Source organism: Pseudophryne corroboree, chromosome 3 (assembly GCF_028390025.1).
Source record: "Pseudophryne corroboree isolate aPseCor3 chromosome 3, aPseCor3.hap2, whole genome shotgun sequence".
Taxonomy (NCBI): Eukaryota; Metazoa; Chordata; class Amphibia; order Anura; family Myobatrachidae; genus Pseudophryne; species Pseudophryne corroboree.
The window spans coordinates 120,007,794-120,028,429 of record NC_086446.1 but is presented as its reverse complement, the minus strand read 5'-3'; the positions used below and the strand labels follow the sequence as shown (position 1 = coordinate 120,028,429).

General features: G+C 47.5%; 1 protein-coding gene across 1 annotated transcript in view; it reads right to left on the bottom strand.

Moving 5' to 3' along the window:
* LOC135057526 (uncharacterized) overlaps positions 1-20,636 on the bottom strand; it is a 197,328-nt gene that overhangs the window by 130,216 nt on the left and 46,476 nt on the right. The window contains exon 2 of the mRNA XM_063963380.1: positions 8,526-8,889. Coding sequence (XP_063819450.1) covers positions 8,526-8,759 — 234 coding nt within the window. The 5' untranslated portion in view covers positions 8,760-8,889. The remainder of the gene's footprint in view (positions 1-8,525; positions 8,890-20,636) is intronic.

Sequence of the window (20,636 nt, the reverse complement as noted above, 5' to 3'; positions counted from 1 at the left end):
TGAGGATATGGGTGTTGCTGGCGCTGGGGTGGAAATTGACAAGGAGGATTCTGATGGTGAGGTGGTTTGTTTAAGTCAGGCACCCGGGGAGACACCTGTTGTCCGTGGGACGAATATGGCCATTGACATGCCTGGTCAAAATACAAAAAAAAATCACCTCTTCGGTGTGGAATTATTTCAACAGAAATGCGCACAACTGTTGTCAAGCCGTGTGTTGCCTTTGTCAAGCTGTAATAAGTAGGGGTAAGAACGTTAACCACCTAGGAACATCCTCCCTTATACGTCACCTGGACCGCATTCACCAAAAGTCAGTGACAAGTTCAAAAACTTTGGATGACAGCGGAAGCAGTCCACTGACCACTAAATCCCTTCCTCTTGTAACCAAGCTCCTGCAAACCACACCACCAACTCCCTCAGTGTCAATTTCCTCCTTACACAGGAAAGCCAATAGTCCTGCAGGCCATGTCACTGGCAAGTCTGACGAGACCTCTCCTTCCTGGGATTCCCTTGATGCATCCTTGAGTGTAACGCCTACTGCTGCTGGCGCTGCTGTTGTTGCTGCTGGGAGTCGATCGTCATCCCAGAGGGGAAGACCACTTGCACTACTTCCAGTAAGCAATTGACTGTCCAACAGTCCTTTGCGAGGAAGATGAAATATCACAGCAGTCATCCTGATGCAAAGCGGATAACTCAGGCCTCGGCAGCCTGGGCGGTGAGAAACGTGTGTCCGGTATCTACCATTAATTCACAGGCAACTAGAGACTTGATTGAGGTACTGTGTTCCCGGTACAAAATACCATCTAGGTTCCATTTCTCTAGGCAGGCGATACCGATAATGTACACAGACGTCAGAAAAAGAGTCACCAGTGTCCTAAAAAATGCAGTTGTACCCAATGTCCACTTAACCACGGACATGTGGACAAGTGGAGCAGGGCAGACTCAGGACTATATGACTGTGACAGCCCACTTGGTAGATGTAATGCCTCCCGCAGCAAGAACAGCAGCGGCGGCACCAGTAGTAGCATCTCGCAAACGCCAACTCGTTCCTAGGCAGGCTACGCTTTGTATCACCACTTTCCAGAAGAGGCACACAGCTGACAACCTCTTACGGAAACTGAGGAACATCATCGCAGAATGGCTTACCCCAATTGGACTCTCCTGGGGATTTGTGACATCTGACAACGCCGCCAATATTGTGCGTGCATTACGTCTGGGCAAATTCCAGCACGTCCCATGTTTGGCACATACATTGAATTTGGTGGTGCAGAAATTATTTAAAAAACGACAGGGGCGTGCAAGAGATGCTGTCGGTGGCCCGAAGAATTGCGGGCCACTTTCGGCATTCAGCCACCGCGTGCCGAAGACTGGAGCACCAGCAAACAGTCCTGAACCTGCCCTGCCATCATCTGAAGCAAGAGGTGGTAACAAGGTGGAATTCAACCCTCTATATGCTTCAGAGGATGGAGGAGCAGCAAAAGGCCATTCAAGCCTATACATCTGCCTACGATATAGGCAAAGGAGGGGGAATGCACCTGACTCAAGTGCAGTGGAGAATGATTTCAACATTGTGCAAGGTTCTGCAACCCTTTGAACTTGCCACACGTGAAGTCAGTTCAGACATTGCCAGCCTGAGTCAGGTCATTCCCCTCATCAGGCTTTTGCAGAAGAAGCTGGAGAGATTGAAGGAGGAGCTAAAACAGAGCGATTCCGCTAGGCATGTGGGACTTATGGATGGAGCCCTTAATTCGCTTAACCAGGATTCACGGGTGGTCAATCTGTTGAAATCAGAGCACTACATTTTGGCCACCGTGCTCGATCCTAGATTTAAAACCTACGTTGTGTCTCTCTTTCCGGCAGACACAAGTCTGCAGAGGTTCAAAGGCCTGCTGGTGAGAAAATTGTCAAGTCAAGAGGAACGTGACCCGTCAACAGCTCCTCCTTCACATTCTCCAGCAACTGGGGGTGCGAGGAAAAGGCTAAGAATTCCGAGCCCACCCGCTTGCGGTAAAGCAGGGCAGTCTGGAGCGAGTGCTGACATCTGGTCCGGACTGAAGGACCTGTCAACGATTACTGACATGTCGTCTACTGTCACTGCATATGATTCTGTCACCATTGAAAGAATGGTGGAGGATTATATGAGTGACCGCATCCAAGTAGGCACGTCAGACAGTCCGTACGTATACTGGCAGGAAAAAGAGGCAATTTGGAGGTCCTTGCAAAACTGGCCTTATTTTACCTAAGTTGCCCCCCCCCCCCCCCCCCCTCCATTGTGTACTCCGAAAGAGTGTTTATTGCAGCCGCTCACCTTGACAGCAATCGGCGTACGAGGTTACTTCCAGAAAATGTGGAGAAGATGATGTTCATCAAAATGAATTATTATCAATTCCTCCGTGGAGACATTCACCAGCAATTGCCTCCAGAAGGTACACAGGGACCTGCGATGGTGGATTCCAGTGGGGACGAATTAATAATCTGTGAGGAGGGGGATGTACACAGTGAAAGGGGTGAGGAATCGTAGGATGATGATGAGGTGGACATCTTGCCTCTGTAGAGCCAGTTTGTGCAAGGAGAGATTGATTGCTTCTTTTTTGGTGGGGGCCCAAACCAATAAGTAATTTCAGTCACAGTTGTGTGGCAGACCCTGTGGCTGAAATGATGGGTTCGTTAAAGTGTGCATGTCCTGTTTATACAACATAAGGGTGGGTGGGAGGGCCCAAGGACAATTCCATCTTGCACCTCTTTTTTCTTTCATTTTTCTTTGCATCATGTGCTGTTTGGGGACTATTTTTTGAAGTGCCGTCCAGTCTGACACTGCAGTGCCACTCCTAGATGGGCCAGGTGTTTGTTTAGGCCACTTGGGTCGCTTAGCTTAGTCACACAGCTACCTCATTGCGCCTCTTTTTTTCTTTGCATCATGTGCTGTTTGGGGACAATTTTTTTAATCTGCCATCCTGTCTGACACTGCAGTTCCACTCCTAGATGGGCCAGGTGTTTGTGTCCACCATGATTTAAGCTGTTTTTGAGAGTTTTTTGTAAAAAAACACCCGAATCCAAAACACACCCGAATCCGACAAAAAATTTTCAGGGAGGTTTTGCCAAAACGCGTCCGAATCCAAAACACTGCCGCGGAACCGAATCCAAAACCAAAACACAAAAAATGTCCGGTGCACATCACTAGTAATTTTGTGCTCCCAGTCATATTACCAGTGAGTCTTTGGTACGATATTACATTTTATCTGCCCATCCCTGTATTGTTGGTCATCTTATGTCTGAAAGAAACCGCTATATATCAGGCCTACCAGCTCGATAAGTGAGTTTCAGTACGCTGGAATTTGTGCTGTAATTGGATTCCTGATCATCATTGTAATTAAGGAAGAATATTTATATAGACAATACTACACATTGTACTATTTTTGTTTATTTTCATGATTCATCACTGGAGGAAAAATCACTTCTAGAAGAGGACTCGTCTTCAGTGATTCAGTGGACCTTTTGGTTTGCTTCTTTTTGTTTCGCTTTTATGTGTTGCCTTTGATCTATTGTTATCCATGTTCCCTAGTGTCTGTATAATGTGCCCTGGTGGACTAGTGGGGTTGCGGGTAGGCTGGACGCCCAAATCAGCACCTTCAGTCTGTCTTCAAAACCGAAGGAAAGGCTGCAAAAAGATGCAGTTCCCCATCTTACCTGCCCCCCTGTTCTCTGGCTGCAGACTGGGTCCCCAGGGAGCGTGCTAGCTGGGCTCCGTGGCACCCAAGGTAATCACTGGACCACTCACCGGTTGTGCAGCGCTGACGGAACGTTGAAGGAGCAGCAGTGCTGATGTCCTGTAGGACTGCCTAGCGCTGCTTGCTTTGAGTATGAAAAAAGAAAATAAAGTAAATCATAAAAAAAAGCTTGGGGCTGCCCACTGTTAAAAGATGCATCCAGCTTCTACCGGCACCAAAGCAAAACTGGCTAGCCTTGGCTGGAGACGGGGTATAGGGGAGGTAGAACCCGAGTGCTTGGTCCTCTCCAACCACCTGCACCCAAATGCCTTACCTGTGGATACAAATGGACTCTGAAGAAAATACTGTATATTACAATCAGAGGCGTCACCAGGCATGGTGGATCTCCTGTACGCCGGAGGCGAGCTTGCAGGGGGAAAGGGGCATGGCCATACATAAAAGGGGTGTGTCCATACAAAGGGAGGATGGCTTCACGGGGATCCCACGGTCATCACTCTGGGAGGGCGTTCCCGGCATCTCCAGAGATGCTGGGCTGCCCTTGGAGACAATTTTCCTATACTATTCTGTGATACTGGGCTGCCCCCAGAGACAGTTTTCCTGTACTGTCAGCTCCTCATCTATGACAGGAGCTGAGTGCTGCAGGAGACTGTCACACTGCAGCACCTAGTTCCTGTCACTTCTGAGGAGTCAGCATTTTGGTGTCACCCCTCCAGTGGGTGACACCCGGGTGCAGGCCACACCCCCTAATGACGCCATTGATTGCAATATATGCTGGTGATGCTAATTACAATAGGACACAATCAGAATTCATTTGGTTAATACTTACCTTATAATATTTAGTCATTGATTCTCATTACATCAAGTAATTTTGCTGCCAATAAATACTTTTTAGTACATTGTTGTTATCTATAGAACCACACAAAGCAGATAAATTCATTGTATTTGATCAAAATATACTCATTGGGACCCAACTGCAATAATTAGTTACTTGCTTCATAAAACTAAATCATGTTTTTCTTAATGTTGTCCTATGAATCTGAATATTATTAGATTTCACATTATGTACATTTCATTTGTGTCGTATGTGGGAAGCTTGGTAACCTTTTTGTAATGTATAGTATTGTATTATATCCAATAAAAAGATTTTAAACCTACCGGTAAATCTTTTTCTCCTAGTCCGTATAGGATGCTGGGGACTCCGTAAGGACCATGGGGTATAGACGGCTCCGCAGGAGACATGGGCACTCTAAGACTTTAGAATGGGTGTGCACTGGCTCCTCCCTCTATGCCCCTCCTCCAGACTTCAGTTAGGACTGTGCCCAGAGGAGACGGACAGTACGAGGAAAGGATTTTTGTTAATCTAAGGGCGAGATACATACCAGCCCACACTATACACACCGTACAACATGGTATATACTAAACCAGTTAACAGCATGAACAAGACAGCATAAGCAAGAGACTGATCTCAACTGTAACATAACCCTTATGTAAGCAACAACTATATACAAGCCTTGCAGAATTTGTCCGCACTGGGACGGGTGCCCAGCATCCTCTACGGACTAGGAGAAAAAGATTTACCGGCAGGTTTAAAATCTTATTTTCTCTTACGTCCTAGAGGATGCTGGGAACTCCGTAAGGACCCTGGGGTTTATACCAAAGCTCCAGACCGGACGGGAGAGTGCGGATGACTCTGCAGCACCGATTGAGCAAACATGAGGTACTCATCAGCCAGGGTATCAAACTTGTAGCAATCTGCCCAAGTGTTTGAACCCGACCAAGTAGCTGCTCGGCAAAGCTGTAAAGCCGAGACGCCTCGGGCAGCTGCCCAAGAAGAGCCCACCTTTCTAGTGGAATGGGTCTTAACCGAACTTTGAACCGGCAATCCAGCCGTAGAATGAGTCCGCTGAATCGTGTTACAGATCCAGCGAGCAATAGTCTGCTTAGACGCAGGAGCGCCAACCTTGTTGGCTGCATACAGGACAAACAGTGCTTCTGTTTTCCTAACCCTAGCCGTTCTGGCTATATAAATCAGTAAGGCCCTAACTACACCAAGGGACTTGGAATCATCCAAAGCACCCGTAGCCACAGTAGGTTGGTTCATATGAAAAGACGAAACCACCTCAGGCAGAAAAGGAGGACGAGTCCTCAACTCCGCTCAATCCGCATGGAAAATCAGATAGGGGCTCTTGTGCGACAAAGCCGCCAATTCGGACACCCGCCTTGCAGATGCCAAGGCCAATAACATGACCACTTTCCAAGTGAGAAACTTCAATTCAATTGTTTGAAGAGGTTCAACCCCTTGTGATTTAAGGAACTGTAACACCACGTTAAGTTCCCACGGTGCCACAGGGGGCACAAAAGGAGGTTGGATGTGCAACACTCCCATTACAAAAGTCTGGACTTCTGGGAGAGAAGCCAACTCTTTCTGAAAGGATATAGATAAGGCCGAATCTGCCCCTTAATGGAGCCTAACTTCAGGCCCATGGCCCTCATTCCGAGTCGTTCGCTCGGTAATTTTCATCGCATCGCAGTGAAATTCCGCTTAGTACGCATGCGCAATAATCGCACTGCGACTGCGCCAAGTAATTTTACAATGAAGATAGTATTTTTACTCACGGCTTTTTCTTCGCTCCGGCGATCGTAGTGTGATTGACAGGAAATGGGTGTTACTGGGCGGAAACACGGCGTTTTCGGGGCGTGTGGATAAAAACGCTACAGTTTCCGGAAAAAACGCAGGAGTGGCCGGAGAAACGGGGGAGTGTCTGGGCGAACGCTGGGTGTGTTTATGACGTCAAACCAGGAACGACAAGCACTGAACTGATCGCAGATGCCGAGTAAGTCTGAAGCTACTCTGAAACTGCTAAGTAGTTTGTAATCGCAATATTGCGAATACATCGGTCGCAATTTTAAGAAGCTAAGATACACTCCCAGTAGGCGTAGGCTTAGCCTGAGCAACTCTGCTAAATTCGCCTTGCGAGCGATCAACTCGGAATGAGGGCCCATATCCCCACCAGACTGCAGAAAATGGAGAAAGCGACCCAGCTGAAAATCTTCCGTAGGATCATTCTTGGCCTCACACCAAGACACATATTTTCTCCAGATACAGTGATAGTGTTTCGCTGTTACCTCCATCCTAGCTTTAATTAGAGTAGGGATGCCTTCATCCGGAATACCTTTGCTAGCTAGGATTTGGTGTTCAACCGCCATGCTATCAAACGTAACCGCGGTAAGTCTTGGAACACACAGGGCCCCTGCTTGTCTTTGGACTCTGCTTCATCCAATCTCTTATGTAATAAAGCCACATTAGCATTCAAAACATTCCACATGTCCACCCAATCAGGTGTCGGCTGTGCCGACGGATACACCACCACCATCTGCTCTGCTACCTCCCAGGACGAGCTTTCCGCTTCAGACATGTCGACACACATGTACTGACACCCCCACACACACTGGGATAAATATGGGGACTGACCCACAATAAGGCCCTTTGGAGAGACAGAGAGAGAGTATGCCAGCACACACCCAGCGCCACTGGACACTGGAAACAAAGTCCCAGCCTGTACAGCGCTCTTTTAACTCTTATATATATATATATATATATATATATATATATATATGTGTATACACTCTTTTGCGCCAAATAAATGTGCCCCCCCCCCCCTCGTTTTTGCCCTGTTATTTGTACAGCAGGGGAGAGTCCGGGAGCAGCTTCTCTGCAGCTTGCTGTGGAGAAAAAATGGCGCTGGTTAGTGCTGGAGGATCAAGCCCCGCCCCATCGATGGCGGGCTTCGGTCCCGCTCAATTTTTTTATACTGGCGGGGGTTTTATAATATACTGCTTCTGCAGTATCTGATACACTGCCAGTGATTATTTTTGAGGTAATAATTGCTGCCCAGGGCGCCCCCCCTGCGCCCTGCACCCTTGCTGTGCCTTAATGTGTGTGGGCGCAATGGTGCGCAGCGTGACCGCTGCGCGGTACCTCAGTGAAGATCTGAAGTCTTCTGCCACCTTTGAAGTCTTCTTTCTTCTTATACTCACCCGGCTTCTATCTTCCGGCTCTGTGAGGAGGACGGCGGCGCGGCTCCGGGACGAACAGCGAGGACGACACCTGTGTTCCGACCCTCTGGAGCTAATGGTGTCCAGTAGCCTAAGAAGCAGAGCCTATCAGTTAAGTAGGTTTGCTTCTCCAGTTAAGTAGGTTTGCTTCTCTCCCCTCAGTCCCACGATGCAGGGAGCCTGTTGCCAGCAGTGCTCCCTGAAAATAAAAAACCTAACAAAAGTCTTTTCAGAGAAACTCAGTAGAGCTCCCCTGTAGTGCATCCAGTCTCCACTGGGCACAGGATCTAACAGAGGTCTGGAGGAGGGGCATAGAGGGAGGAGCCAGTGCACACCCATTATAAAGTCTTAGAGTGCCCATGTCTCCTGCGGAGCAGTCTATACCCCATGGTCCTTACGGAGTCCCCAGCATCCTCTAGGACATAAGAGAAATTTAATTTTGTTACCTGTATCTATTATTATTGGCAACCCAGAGTGTCCTTTGTTTATTGGAACACTTGTGTCTCTTTATATATTTTATTAAATCTACTTCTGATAAGGATGTAAAACATAAATACATATATAGATAGACATAGATAGATAGGAGGAAGTATGTACAGTATATATATTTATTTTACAAATGTGAATATTACTGGCAGTTGAGTCATATAAAATGATTTATATGCACCTGTGAAGTTTATGTTCCTACTGTGTTTTTCTTTCGCAAGCTGCAGTATACACAGAAGATCTATTATTTACACTTACCCCTCGTGATCTGGGTTTTGCCCTCAGAAAGATTTGGTGAAAAACTGTTGACTCACTCCTTTCAGCAGTTGCAGGTGGTACATCCTGTAGGACATCAGCATGCGGAAAATTCCAATACGGTGCAGAAGGGGGGCCATCCCACCTAGGCTCAGTATTGTGCTGACTGGAAGGCAGGATGTTGATCTGTACGGTGTCATGTAGGTGTACATTTAAGGGATTTGTTTGAGAGGCCATATATAGGTCTTTCTCTGAAATTCCACATCCAGGGGATGAGAAAGTGGATTAGAAAATAGAAAAATGCAGAACCTCATGTACTTTGGACTATGACAACTTTGAAACCACTGCATGGATTTTACAGCATGATCTATAAAGATATAAAAGATTCAAAGTGCATATACAGTACTTGTGAAACAGGTGTGAAATAACTTGTGTGTAAATTATCAAGAAAGAAGAGATGGGCTTCACCGTCTAACCCAGGGAGAATTTGTAAAACTTTAAATCTGAAAGTGGTTCACACTTTATTTAAAAGGGAGAAATTTATAAAAAGCTTGTAGATAGATAAAACAGAGAGAGATAAAGTACCAACCAGTCAACTACTGTCATTTTTCAAACACAGCCTGTAAAATGGCAGAAGCTGATTGGTAAGTACAGTACTTTGGGGTCTATTTACTAAGCCTTGGATGGAGCTAAAGTGGGCGAAGATAAAGTAGCAGCCAATCAGCTCCTAACTGCCATGTTACAGGCTGTGTTTGAAAAATGACAGTTAGGAGCTGATTGGCTGGGACTTTACCTCTGTCCACATTATGTCCATCCAAGGCTTAATAAATAGACCCCTTTATCTCTGGCCACTTTATATCTCTCCAAGCTTTGATAAATCTCCCCCTAAGGGGTCTATTTACTAAGTCTTGGATGGAGATAAAGTCAACGGAGATAAACTACCAGCCAATCAGCTCCTAACTGTCATTTTTCAAACCCAGCCTGGAACATGTCAGTTAGGGAGTGATTGGCTGGTACTTTATCTCTGTTGAATTTATCTCCATCTAAGGCTTAGTAAATAGACCCCTAAGTCTGTTAAATCATCTTCCATCCCAAAATTAATTAGTGCTCCTCTACATGGATTCCACCATTTAATAGGGTCTGTGCTTTTACCTCCAATGTTATAAAGATGGCCAAGCTCTGCTGAAGGTACAGTATACAGTATAACAACTGAGACCATGCCTGATACAGCAAATGGAGGGAATCCACATTTGGAAGAAAGGGGTCTTCACCTATTATTTGAAATAATTTAGAAAGTCCATTTAACTATTTAAAAGGGGAAAATGTACAGACAGAGGTTTATACAAGGCTGGATTAAGCCACTTAATGACAGGGGTGCCCATCCCTCTTGTCAGCACTGCGCCCATGGCTGTGCCTTCTGTGTGTGCCTCCTCCCCCCGTACCTACATTTGGCTGCAGCAGCACTGGTCCTACCTGCTACCCGGCAGGGCAGTCGAGAGCCAACAAGGGCCTGATACTGTAGGGAGCCATCCTCTCATCTCCCATAGTCTCATCTCCCTTTGTCTGTCAGCCTAACCCCCCCACCCCGGTCTCTCAGCCTCATTCCCCACCTTGTGTCTGCCAGCCCAATTCCCCGCCCTGTGCCTGTTATCCTTACACCACCTCCCCCCCACGCACACATACAGCGGCCCTGTATCTCGAAGTCTCGCTCCAGCGTCTCTCAGCCTCACCCACGTATAATAGGTAACATTCAGTTCAGCGGCAGCCTTGTCCCTTATGGGTATATTTATACATATGTATACTTCCCTCTCTGCTCCACAGCCTGGCATCGCTCCAGCTGGCACTGTGTGCAGGCTGTCTCCATACTACTGCTTTCACTCTAATCACTCTACTGCCCTACAGCAACAGTGGGGACTCCTGCTCTCCGCGGTACTTCTGACTAATCACACCTCCTTTCTTCTGCCCCTGCCATCTCATCTTCCTGTGGCTCATCTGAAGCATGTTTGAACAGAATGAGGAAGTAGAGGTATGGCTGAGGTGTGGGGGCTAAGGACGCTGCACTGCAAGGAGGACAATGTCCTAACCCGTGGCCCCACAAAGATACAGAGAGCTGATTCTTGCTTTGGAGGAACTCTGGCAAGGGGGCCTGGGACTAGTACTCTCCCCTATCCGCCGACCCCCTCTAATCCAGCTCTGGGTTTATATTGTGACAAAGGTCTGATTTATTAAACTGTTTCTGCAGTATATTCTCAGAAAAAGGACATACAGTATTAGTATGCAGGATATTTAGCAAAGGGGGCACTACAGCAGAGATATGGGAGATATCAGTGGAAGTCCCTCTCTTTACTATCAAAAAAGTCATTTTCTTGGCTTCCTATGGCGACTGCTTGTGTTACACTATGGGGGTAATTCCAAGTTGATCGCAGCAGGACATTTTTTAGCAATTGGGCAAAACCATGTGCACTGCAGGGGGGGCAGATATAACATGTGCAGAAAGAGTTAGATTTGGGTGGGTTATTTTATTTCTGTGCAGGGTAAATACTGGCTGCTTTATTTTTACACTGCAAATTAGACTGCAGATTGAACACACCCCACCCAAATCTAACTCTCTCTGCACATGTTATATCTGTCACCCCTGCAGTGCACATGGTTTTGCCCAATTGCTAACAAAAATCCTGCTGCGATCAACTTGGAATTACCCCCTATGTGCATTACAAAGGCTCATGTGTTACACTGCGTGCATTAGAGGCGCATGTGTTACACCTGTGTGCATGAGAAGTGGCGCTTGCGTTACACTGCATGCATTACAGAGGTGCATCTGTTACACTGTGGGGGTCATTCTGAGTTGATCGCTCGCTAGTTTTAGCAGCCGTACAAACGCTATGCAGCCGCCCACTGGGACTGTATTTTAGCTTAGCAGAAGTGCGAACGGTTGAATCGCAGAGCGGCTACAAACATTTTTTGAGAAGTTTCAGAGTAGCTTCAGACCTACTCAGCGCTTGCGATCACTTCAGACTATTCAGTTCCGGATTTGATGTCACAAACCCGCCCAGAGTTCGCCCAGCCACACCTGTGTTTTTCCTGGCACGCCTGCGTTTTTCCGCACACTCCCTGAAAACGGTCAGTTGACACCCAGAAACGCCCACTTAATGTAAATCACTCTGCGGCCAGCAGTGCGACTGAAATACATTGCTAGACCCTGTGCAAAACTACATCGTTCGTTGTGCCCGTACGTCACGCGTGCGCAGAACTGCCGATTTTTAGCCTGATCGCTACGCTGCAAACAAAATCGGCTAGTGATCAACTTGGAATGACTCTGTGTTCCTTACAGAGGCACTTGTGTTACACTGCGTGCATTAAAGAGACGCTTGTGTTACAATGTTTGTAGGTACAGAGGCACTTGTGTTATACTGCGTGCATTCCAGAGGCTTATGTGTTACAATGTTTGTAGGTACAGTGGCGCGTGCTTTACACTGCGTGCATTTCAGAGGCGCTTGTGTTACACTGCGTGCATATCAGAGGCACTTGTGTTACAATGTTTGCAGGTATAGAAGTGCTTGCCTTACACTGCGTGCATTCCAGAGGCGCTTGTGTTACACTACAGGACAGAGGCGCATATCTGCACAGTGAACTAGGATACTATACTCAGCAGTGTCTGTTTGCTTAGGTTATCTGGAGTTATTGTTTTGTGCAGAATTTAGCCTGTTTAATTGTTAGATAATTGGGGAATTTGGGATGTCCTCCTCCCATATCATTATTTGTTTGTTTTAGCTTTATTGCCCACCAGTGGGTGTTGGGCAATGGGTGGGGTTTTAATCAGTGAACCTATACCTTACACATGTTAATGTTAGTTCATATTAGAGTATAGCAGGCTGATTAAGCCTGGCTGATTGATCCAGAGTGTAGGACTCGAAGGGAGGAGGCTCAAAGGGAGCAGATATATAATTTTAATATCAAAGCCTGGACTTAGCCAGGACGAAAAACTGAAAGAAAACCTCAAACAACAACAGATGAACTACTTATCAATATCAACTGCATATGCACATTTATCACCCTCCAACTTTCACTCGGTGAACACTATGCAACCCATTTGCAGAAAAGAACATATGTAAGATCAAGTTTCCATCCATAATCAGGATCAGATAGATCTTCTTTGGGACAATTGTGAGTTCATCTTCTCATCTACAAACACTTAAAAAATCTAGCAGAATTACCATTGCTTCTTAACCCTCTCACAAGCCTTTCATTTCTTACAGCCCAAATACATTTCTGCGCCCACTTTATCTACACTTTTGACTCATTTCATACTAAATCTACACTCATTGAGCCTACACTGCTTTTCTCACCTGCATTTCTGCAATTCTTATGCTCTGATTCCCTTACAGTCTCCTCTCCTACTTCCACTTTCCCTCAACCTATTTACCTACTTAACACTATGTCAAGGCTTCCTTTCTTATACTCCCCACATCACTCAGTGTCTACCTAATAATGTATCTTTATTCTTCCACCCTAGTCTCCTACACCTCCACCTCTGTCTCCCCTCCATCCCTCTGTTTCCTTCCCCCTCCTTTCCTGTTACCCCACTTTCATTTACCTCTGCCCTATGGTCCTGCTACCCCACAACTCAGCCCTGCTCCCTCTCTCCCTTCCCTGTCACCTCCCCACACCCCCATCCACATCACTCTGACCTCCCTCCCTGCCCACCTCCTGCAGTTTCCCCTCCTAGCTCTGGCACCACTATTCTCTCATCATCCCTGCCCTCAAAGTTAATCTCACCTCATCGCTACAGCAACCCTGATAATCTCATTCACATCTCTCCCACAAACTCATACCCCCTATCCTGTGCCCTGTGGAATGCCAGATCTGTTTGTAACAAACTGGTCCCCACTCATGACCTTTTCATTTCCAACTCCCTACATCTACTAGCCATTACTGAAACTTGGATTACGCCCTCTGACACTACTTCTCCTGCTGCTCTCTCTGCTGGGGGCCTCACATTCACACACACCCCGACCTGGGGGTCTCCATGGGGGTGGTGTTGGGGTCCTTTTACCTTCTAGTTACTCCTACCAACTCATACCACCAGAACCATCCCTTACATTCTCTACATTTGAGGTCCATGCCATACGCCTCTTCCAACCAGTCCATCTTAGAGTAGCTGTCATTTACCGCCCCCCTGGCACTGTTTCCAAATTCATCGACAACTTTGCTTCCTGGCTTCCTCACTTCATCTCTTCTGACATTCCCTCCATTATCCTAGGTGATTTCAACATCCCTATTGACATCCCCACACAATCCCCTGCCTCTAAACTCCTTAACCTCACCTCTTCACTTGGTCTCTCTGGATCTTGTCTTCACTCACCGCTGTGATATTTCTGATTTTTCCAATTCCCCATTTCCCCTCTCTGACCACCACCTGCTCTCATTTTACCTATCTCTCTCGACTTCCCCATCTCTACCTCCCAAGGCTACCATCACTAAGCGTAACATTGAGGCTATTGACACCACATTCCTTTCCTCCGTTTGATTCACTTCTCTCTCCTATTCTCTCTCTCTCATGCCCTGAACAAGCCACTTCCACATACAATGCATCCCTTACTTCTGCTCTTGACTCTGTTGCTCCGCCAACCACTATTCACCCTCGCAAATTAACACCTCAACCCTGGCACACCAAATGCACCAGATATCTGCAAAAATGCTCACGTACTGCTGAGCGACACTGGAGGAAATCACGCTCTAAGGCAGACTTCCTCCATTTCAAACTTATGCTCTCATCCTTCAGTGCTGCCCTTTCTCTTGCTAAACAGTCATACTTCAAGAACCTCATCTCCTCCCAGTCTTCCAACCCCCGGCGCCTCTTTGACACTCAACTCACTCCTCTGCCCACCTCCACCTCGTCTCCCTTCCTCACTCTCTGCTCTTGACTGTGCCACTTACTTCACATCCAAAATTGACTCCATACGTCAGGACATCACATCACACCAGACCATCAGTAACCAGCTTTCTCCCATCCCTTACCAACCCTCCCCATCCCTCGCACCTACTCTGACATCTTTCTCCCATGCATCTGGAGAGGAAGTCATGGCCCTCATTCGTTCCTGTCCCCTCACCACCTCCCCACTTGACCCTATCCCCTCCCACCTCCTCCGCTACCTCTCTCCTTATGCTTGTTCCCATCTTTTCCACCTTCTCAATCTCTCCCTCTCATCAGGCACTGTCCCATCTGCCTTCAAGCATGCACTCATCTCTCCTATTCTTAAAAAACCTACACTTGATCCAAACACTCTCTCCAACTACTGACCCATCTCTCTCCTCCCTTTTGCCTCCAAACTCCTTGAGCGTATTGTCTACAACCGCCTTACTTCCTTTCTTTCCTCACACTCACTGCTTGACCCATTCCAGTCGGGCTTCCGTCCTCTCCACTCCACTGAAACTGCCCTTACAAAAGTATGCAATGACCTCCATGCTGCTAAATCTAAGGGACACTACTCTATACTTATTCTTCTTGATCTCTCTGCTGCTTTTGACACTGTGGACCATCCTCTCCTACTGCAAATTATTCACTGCATTGGTCTGCATGACACTGCCCTCCCTTGGCTGTCCTCCTACCTTTCTGACCGTTCTTTCTCTGTCTCCTCTCATGACTCCACCTCCCCCTCACTTCCACTAACTGTAGGGGTACCCCAAGGTTCTGTCCTTGGTCCTCTTCTCTTCTCTCTCTATACGTCCTCAGTAGGTAAGCTCATTAGTTCTTTTGGTTTCCAATATCATCTCTATGCTGATGACACCCAACTCTATCTTTCCTCTTCAGACCTCTCCCCTGCTCTCCTCACTCGTATCTCCAACTGTCTCTCTGCTACCTCTTCCTGGATGTCCCAGCGCTTTCTTAAACTTAACATGTCCAAGACCGAGCTGATCATCTTCCCTCCCTCCCGCATAACCTCACCTCCTACAATATCATTATCTATTGATGGCACTACTATCTCCTCTAGCCCCTAAGTGCGCTGTCTTGGAGTAATCCTTGACTCCTCCCTCTCCTTCAAACCACACATTCAGCACCTCTCACAAACCTGCCATTTTCATCTAAAAAATATTTCCAGGATCAGACCCTTTCTGACCCAGGATGCTACTAAGACTCTTATCCACTCACTGGTCATCTCCAGACGGGACTACTGTAATCTGCTCCTGACTGGCATTCTTGACAAATACCTCTCTCCACTCCAATCTATCATCAATGCTGCTGCCCGGCTCATCTTCCTCACCAAACGCACTACGTCCACCTCTCCTCTCTTACTAGACCTTCACTGGCTCCCCTTCCCTTTCAGAATCCATTTAAAGCTTCTCACACTCGCTTACAAAGCCCTCTCCCACTCCTCTCCCATCTACATTTCTGACCTTATCTCCCTTTACACTCCCACCCGTCCTCTTCAATCTGCTAATGCACGCCGACTCTCCTGCCTACGGATTACTTCCTCCCACTCCTACCTCCAAGATTTTTCACATGCTGCACCACTTCTCTGGAATTCCCTACCTCTCCACCTCTCTACAAAACTTCAAACAGGCTCTCAAGACCCACTTCTTCACCAAACCCAGCCAAATCTCATCCTAACCCTCTGTTCTACGCTCTCTATGTACCCCATCTGTGTCACCCCTGTCTGTCTACTCCTCCCCTTTAGAATGTAAGCTCTCACGAGCAGGGCCCTCTTCCCTCATGTGCTTATCCTTTCTTACTTTAATAATCTTCAACTGCACCAAATCCATCAGTCTTCTGCCACCTGATACTTATTCCAGTGTCATCTGCTGATGTAACTATGTTTATTTACCCTGTACTTGTCCTATACTGTCATCAACTGTAAGTTGCTGTTTTCCTGTTTGATTATTTTTTTATGTACTCTCTAATTGGGCGCTGCGGAACCCTTGTGGCGCCATATAAATAAAGGATAATAATAATAATACGATTTTACTTACCGGTAAATCTATTTCTCGTAGTCCGTAGAGGATGCTGGGACTCCGTAAGGACCATGGGGAATAGACGGGCTCCGCAGGAGATAGGCACTTTAAGAAAGCTTTGGACTCTGGGTGTGCACTGGCTCTATGCCCCTCCTCTAGACCTCAGTTAGGGAAACTGTGCCCAGAGGAGATGGACAGTATGAGGAAGGATTTTTGTAAATCTAAGGGCGAGATCCATACCAGCCACACCAATCACACCGTATAACTTGTGATAAACTACCCAGTTAATAGTATGAACAACAACATAGCCACGGTTCAACCGATAAACTTTAACATAACCCTTATGTAAGCAACCACTATATACAGGTCTTGCAGAAGAAGTCCGCACTTGGGACGGGCGCCCAGCATCCTCTACGGACTACGAGAAATAGATATACCGGTAAGTAAAATCTTATTTTCTCTAACGTCCTTGAGGATGCTGGGACTTCGTAAGGACCATGGGGATTATACCAAAGCTCCCAAACGGGCGGGAGAGTGCGGATGACTCTGCAGCACCGATTGAGCAAACAGAAGGTCATCCTCAGCCAGGGTATCAAACTTATAGAACTTTGCAAAGGTGTTAGACCCCAACCAAGTAGCTGCTCGGCACAACTGTAATGCCGAGACCCCTCGGGCAGCCGCCCAAGAAGAGCCCACTTTCCTAGTGGAATGGACCTTAACCAATTTCGGTAACGACAATCCTGCCGTAGAATGCGCCTGATCGTGTTACAGATCCAGCGAGCAATAGTCTGCATTGAAGCAGGAGCGCCAACCTTGTTGGCCGCATACAGAACAAACAGAGCTTCAGTCTTCCTGATTCTAGCCGTTCTGGTCACATAAATCTTCAAAGCCCTGACCACATCCAGGGACTCGGAATCCTCCAAGTCCCGTGTAGCCACAGGCACGACAATAGGTTGGTTCATATGAAAAGATGAGACCACCTTTGGCAGAAATTGAGGACGAGTCCTCAACTCTGCCCTATCCACGCGAAAAACCAAGTATGGGCTTTTATGTGATAAAGCCGCCAATTCTGAAACAAGTCTAGCCGAAGCTAATGCCAACAACATGACCACTTTCCACGTGAGGTATTTCAACTCCACAGTTTTGAGTGGTTCAAACCAAGGTGACTTGAGAAAACGTAACACCACGTTAAGATCCCAAGGCGCCACCGGAGGCACAAAGGGAGGCCGAATATGCAGCACCCCCTTCACAAAAATCTGTACTTAAGGAAGAGAGGCTAATTCTCTTTGAAAGAAAATGGATAAGGCCGAAATTTGGACCATTATGGACCCTAATTTTAGGCCCAAAGTCACTCCTGTTTGAAGGAAGTGAAGCAGACGGCCCAAATGGAACTCCTCCGTAGGAGCAGCTCTGGCCTCACACCAAGAAACATATTTCCACCATATACAGTGATCATGTTTTAATGTCACTTCTTTCCTAGCCTCGATCAGGGTAGGAATGACTTCCTCCGGAATTCCTTTTTCCGCTAGGATCCGGCATTCAACCGCCATGCCGTCAAACGCAGCCGCGGTAAGTCTTGGAACAGACAGGGCCCCTGCCGCAGCAGGTCCTGCCTTAGAGGAAGAGGCCACGGATCTTCTGTGAGCAACTCTTGCAGCTCCGGATACCAAGTCCTCCGTGGCCAATCTGGAACAATGAGGATTGTTCTGACCCTGCTCATTCTTATTATTCTCAACACTTTGGGTATGAGAGGAAAAGGAGGAAACCCATAGACCGATCTGAACACCCAAGGTGTCACCAGAGCATCTACCGCTACCGCCTGAGGGACCCATGACCTGGCGCAATACCGCTATAGCTTTTTGTTGAGACGGGATGCCATCATGTCGATTTGAGGCAGTCCCCATCGATCCGTGATCTGTGCGAAGACTTCTTGATGAAGTCCCCACTCTCCCGGATGCAAGTCGTGCCTGCTGAGGAAGTACGCCTCCCAGTTGTCCACCCCCGGGATGAACACTGCTGATAGCACGCTTACATGGCCTTCCGTCCAGCGTAGAATCCTGGTCGCTTCTGCCATGGCCACTCTGCTCCTTGTTCCGCCTTGCCGGTTTATATGAGCCACTGCCGTGACGTTGTCCGACTGAATCAGAACCAATTTTCTCCGAAGCAATTCCTCCGCTTGACACAGGGCGTTGTATATGGCCCTCAACTCCAGGACGTTGATGTGGAGACAAGTCTCTAGGTTTGACCAGAGACCTTGGAAATTTCTTCCCAGTGTTACTGCTCCCCAGCCTCGGAGGCTTGCGTCCATGGTCACCAGGACCCAGTTCTGAATGCCGAACCTGTGACCCTCTAGCAGGTGAGCACTGTTCAGCCACCACAGGAGAGATACCCTGGTCCTGGGAGACAGGGTGATCCTTTGATGCATTCGTAAATGGGACCCGGACCACTTGTCCAAGAGGTTCCATTGAAAGGTCTTCGCATGGAACCTGCCGAAAGGGATGGCCTCGTATGAAGCCACTATCTTCCCCAGGACCCGCTTGCAATGATGCACTGAAACTTTTTTTTTTTTTTTTAATAGGTTCCTGACCATGGCTATGGGATCCTGAACCTTTTCGATCGGAAGAAAAACCTTTTTCTGGTCTGTGTCTAGAATCAGGCCCAAAAAGGTCGGATGCGTTGTAGGGACTAGCTGGGACTTCGGTATATTGAGAATCCAGCCGTGTATCTGCAACGTCTTCATGGACAGAGACACGCTGTCCATCAATTTCTCCCGAGATCTCACCTTTATGAGGAAATCGTCCAAGTATGGGATAATTGTGACCCCCTGCCTGCGCAGGAGCACCATCATTTCCGCCATTACCTTGGTGAAAATCCTCGGGGCCGTGGAAAGCCCAAACGGCAACGTCTGAAATTGGTAGTGACAGTCCTGCACTGCAAATCTCAGGAACGCCTGATGAGGGGGGAATATCGGAACATGAAGGTATGCATCCTTTATGTCCAGGGACACCATCCAATTCCCCCCCTCCAGGCTGGCGATGACCGCCCCGAGTGATTCCATCTTGAACTTGAACCTCTTCAAGTACAGGTTCAGAGATTCTAGGTTTAAAATGGGTCTGACCGAACCGTCCGGTTTCGGAACCACAAACAGGGTTGAGTAATATCCCTCTCCTTGCTGAGGAACTGTGACAATCACCTGTTGAATATACAATTTTTGGATTGCCGCCAACACTAGCTCCCTCTCTGACGGGGAAGCCGGCAGAGCAGATTTGAAAAACCGGCGAGGAGGCAAGTCTTCGAATTCCAGCCTGTATCCCTGAGAAAATCTCTAATGCCCAGGGATCCACCTGCGAGTGAACCCAGACGTGGCTGAACAACCGAAGACGAGCCCCCACTAGATCTGCCTCCCCCCGGGAAGCCCCAGCGTCATGCGGTGGACTTTGCAGAGGCAGGGGAGGACTTTTGCTCTTGGGAACTAGCTGTGTGCAGCTTCTTTCCCCTGCCTTTCCCTCTGGCAACAAAGGACAATCCCCGTACCTTTTTGTTTTTATTGGAACGAAAGGACTGCATTTGATAATGAGGTGCCTTTTTTGTATGCTGCGGGGGGACATAAGGTAAGAAATTCGACTTACAAGCCGTAGAGACAAGGTCCGAGAGGTCGTCTCCAAATAACTCCTCCCCTTTGTAAGGCAAGGACTCCATATGCCGCTTTGAATCGGCATCTCCCGTCCACTGTCGGGTCCACAAGAGCCGCCTAGCAGAAATAGACATAGCATTTATTCTGGAGCTTAATAAACAAATGTCTCTCTGAGCATCTCTCATATACAAGGCAGCATCTCTGATATGCTCTATGGTCATTTGAATAGCATCCCTATCTAAGGTGTCAATCTCCGTAGATAAGGAATCTGCCCATGCCACAACCGCACTACAAACCCAGGCCGACGCCATAGCCGGTCTAGCAATAGTACCTGAATGAGTGTAAATGTGCTTCAAGGTAATTTCCTGCCTGCGATCAGCAGGTTCCTTGAGGGAAGCCGTAATCTGAGAAGGCAGTGCCACCTTTTTGGACAAGCGTGTCAGCGCCTTGTCTACTTTAGGCGAAGATTCCCAGCGTATCCTATCAGTTTGTGGAAAAGGATACGCCATAAGAATCCTTTTGGGAACTTG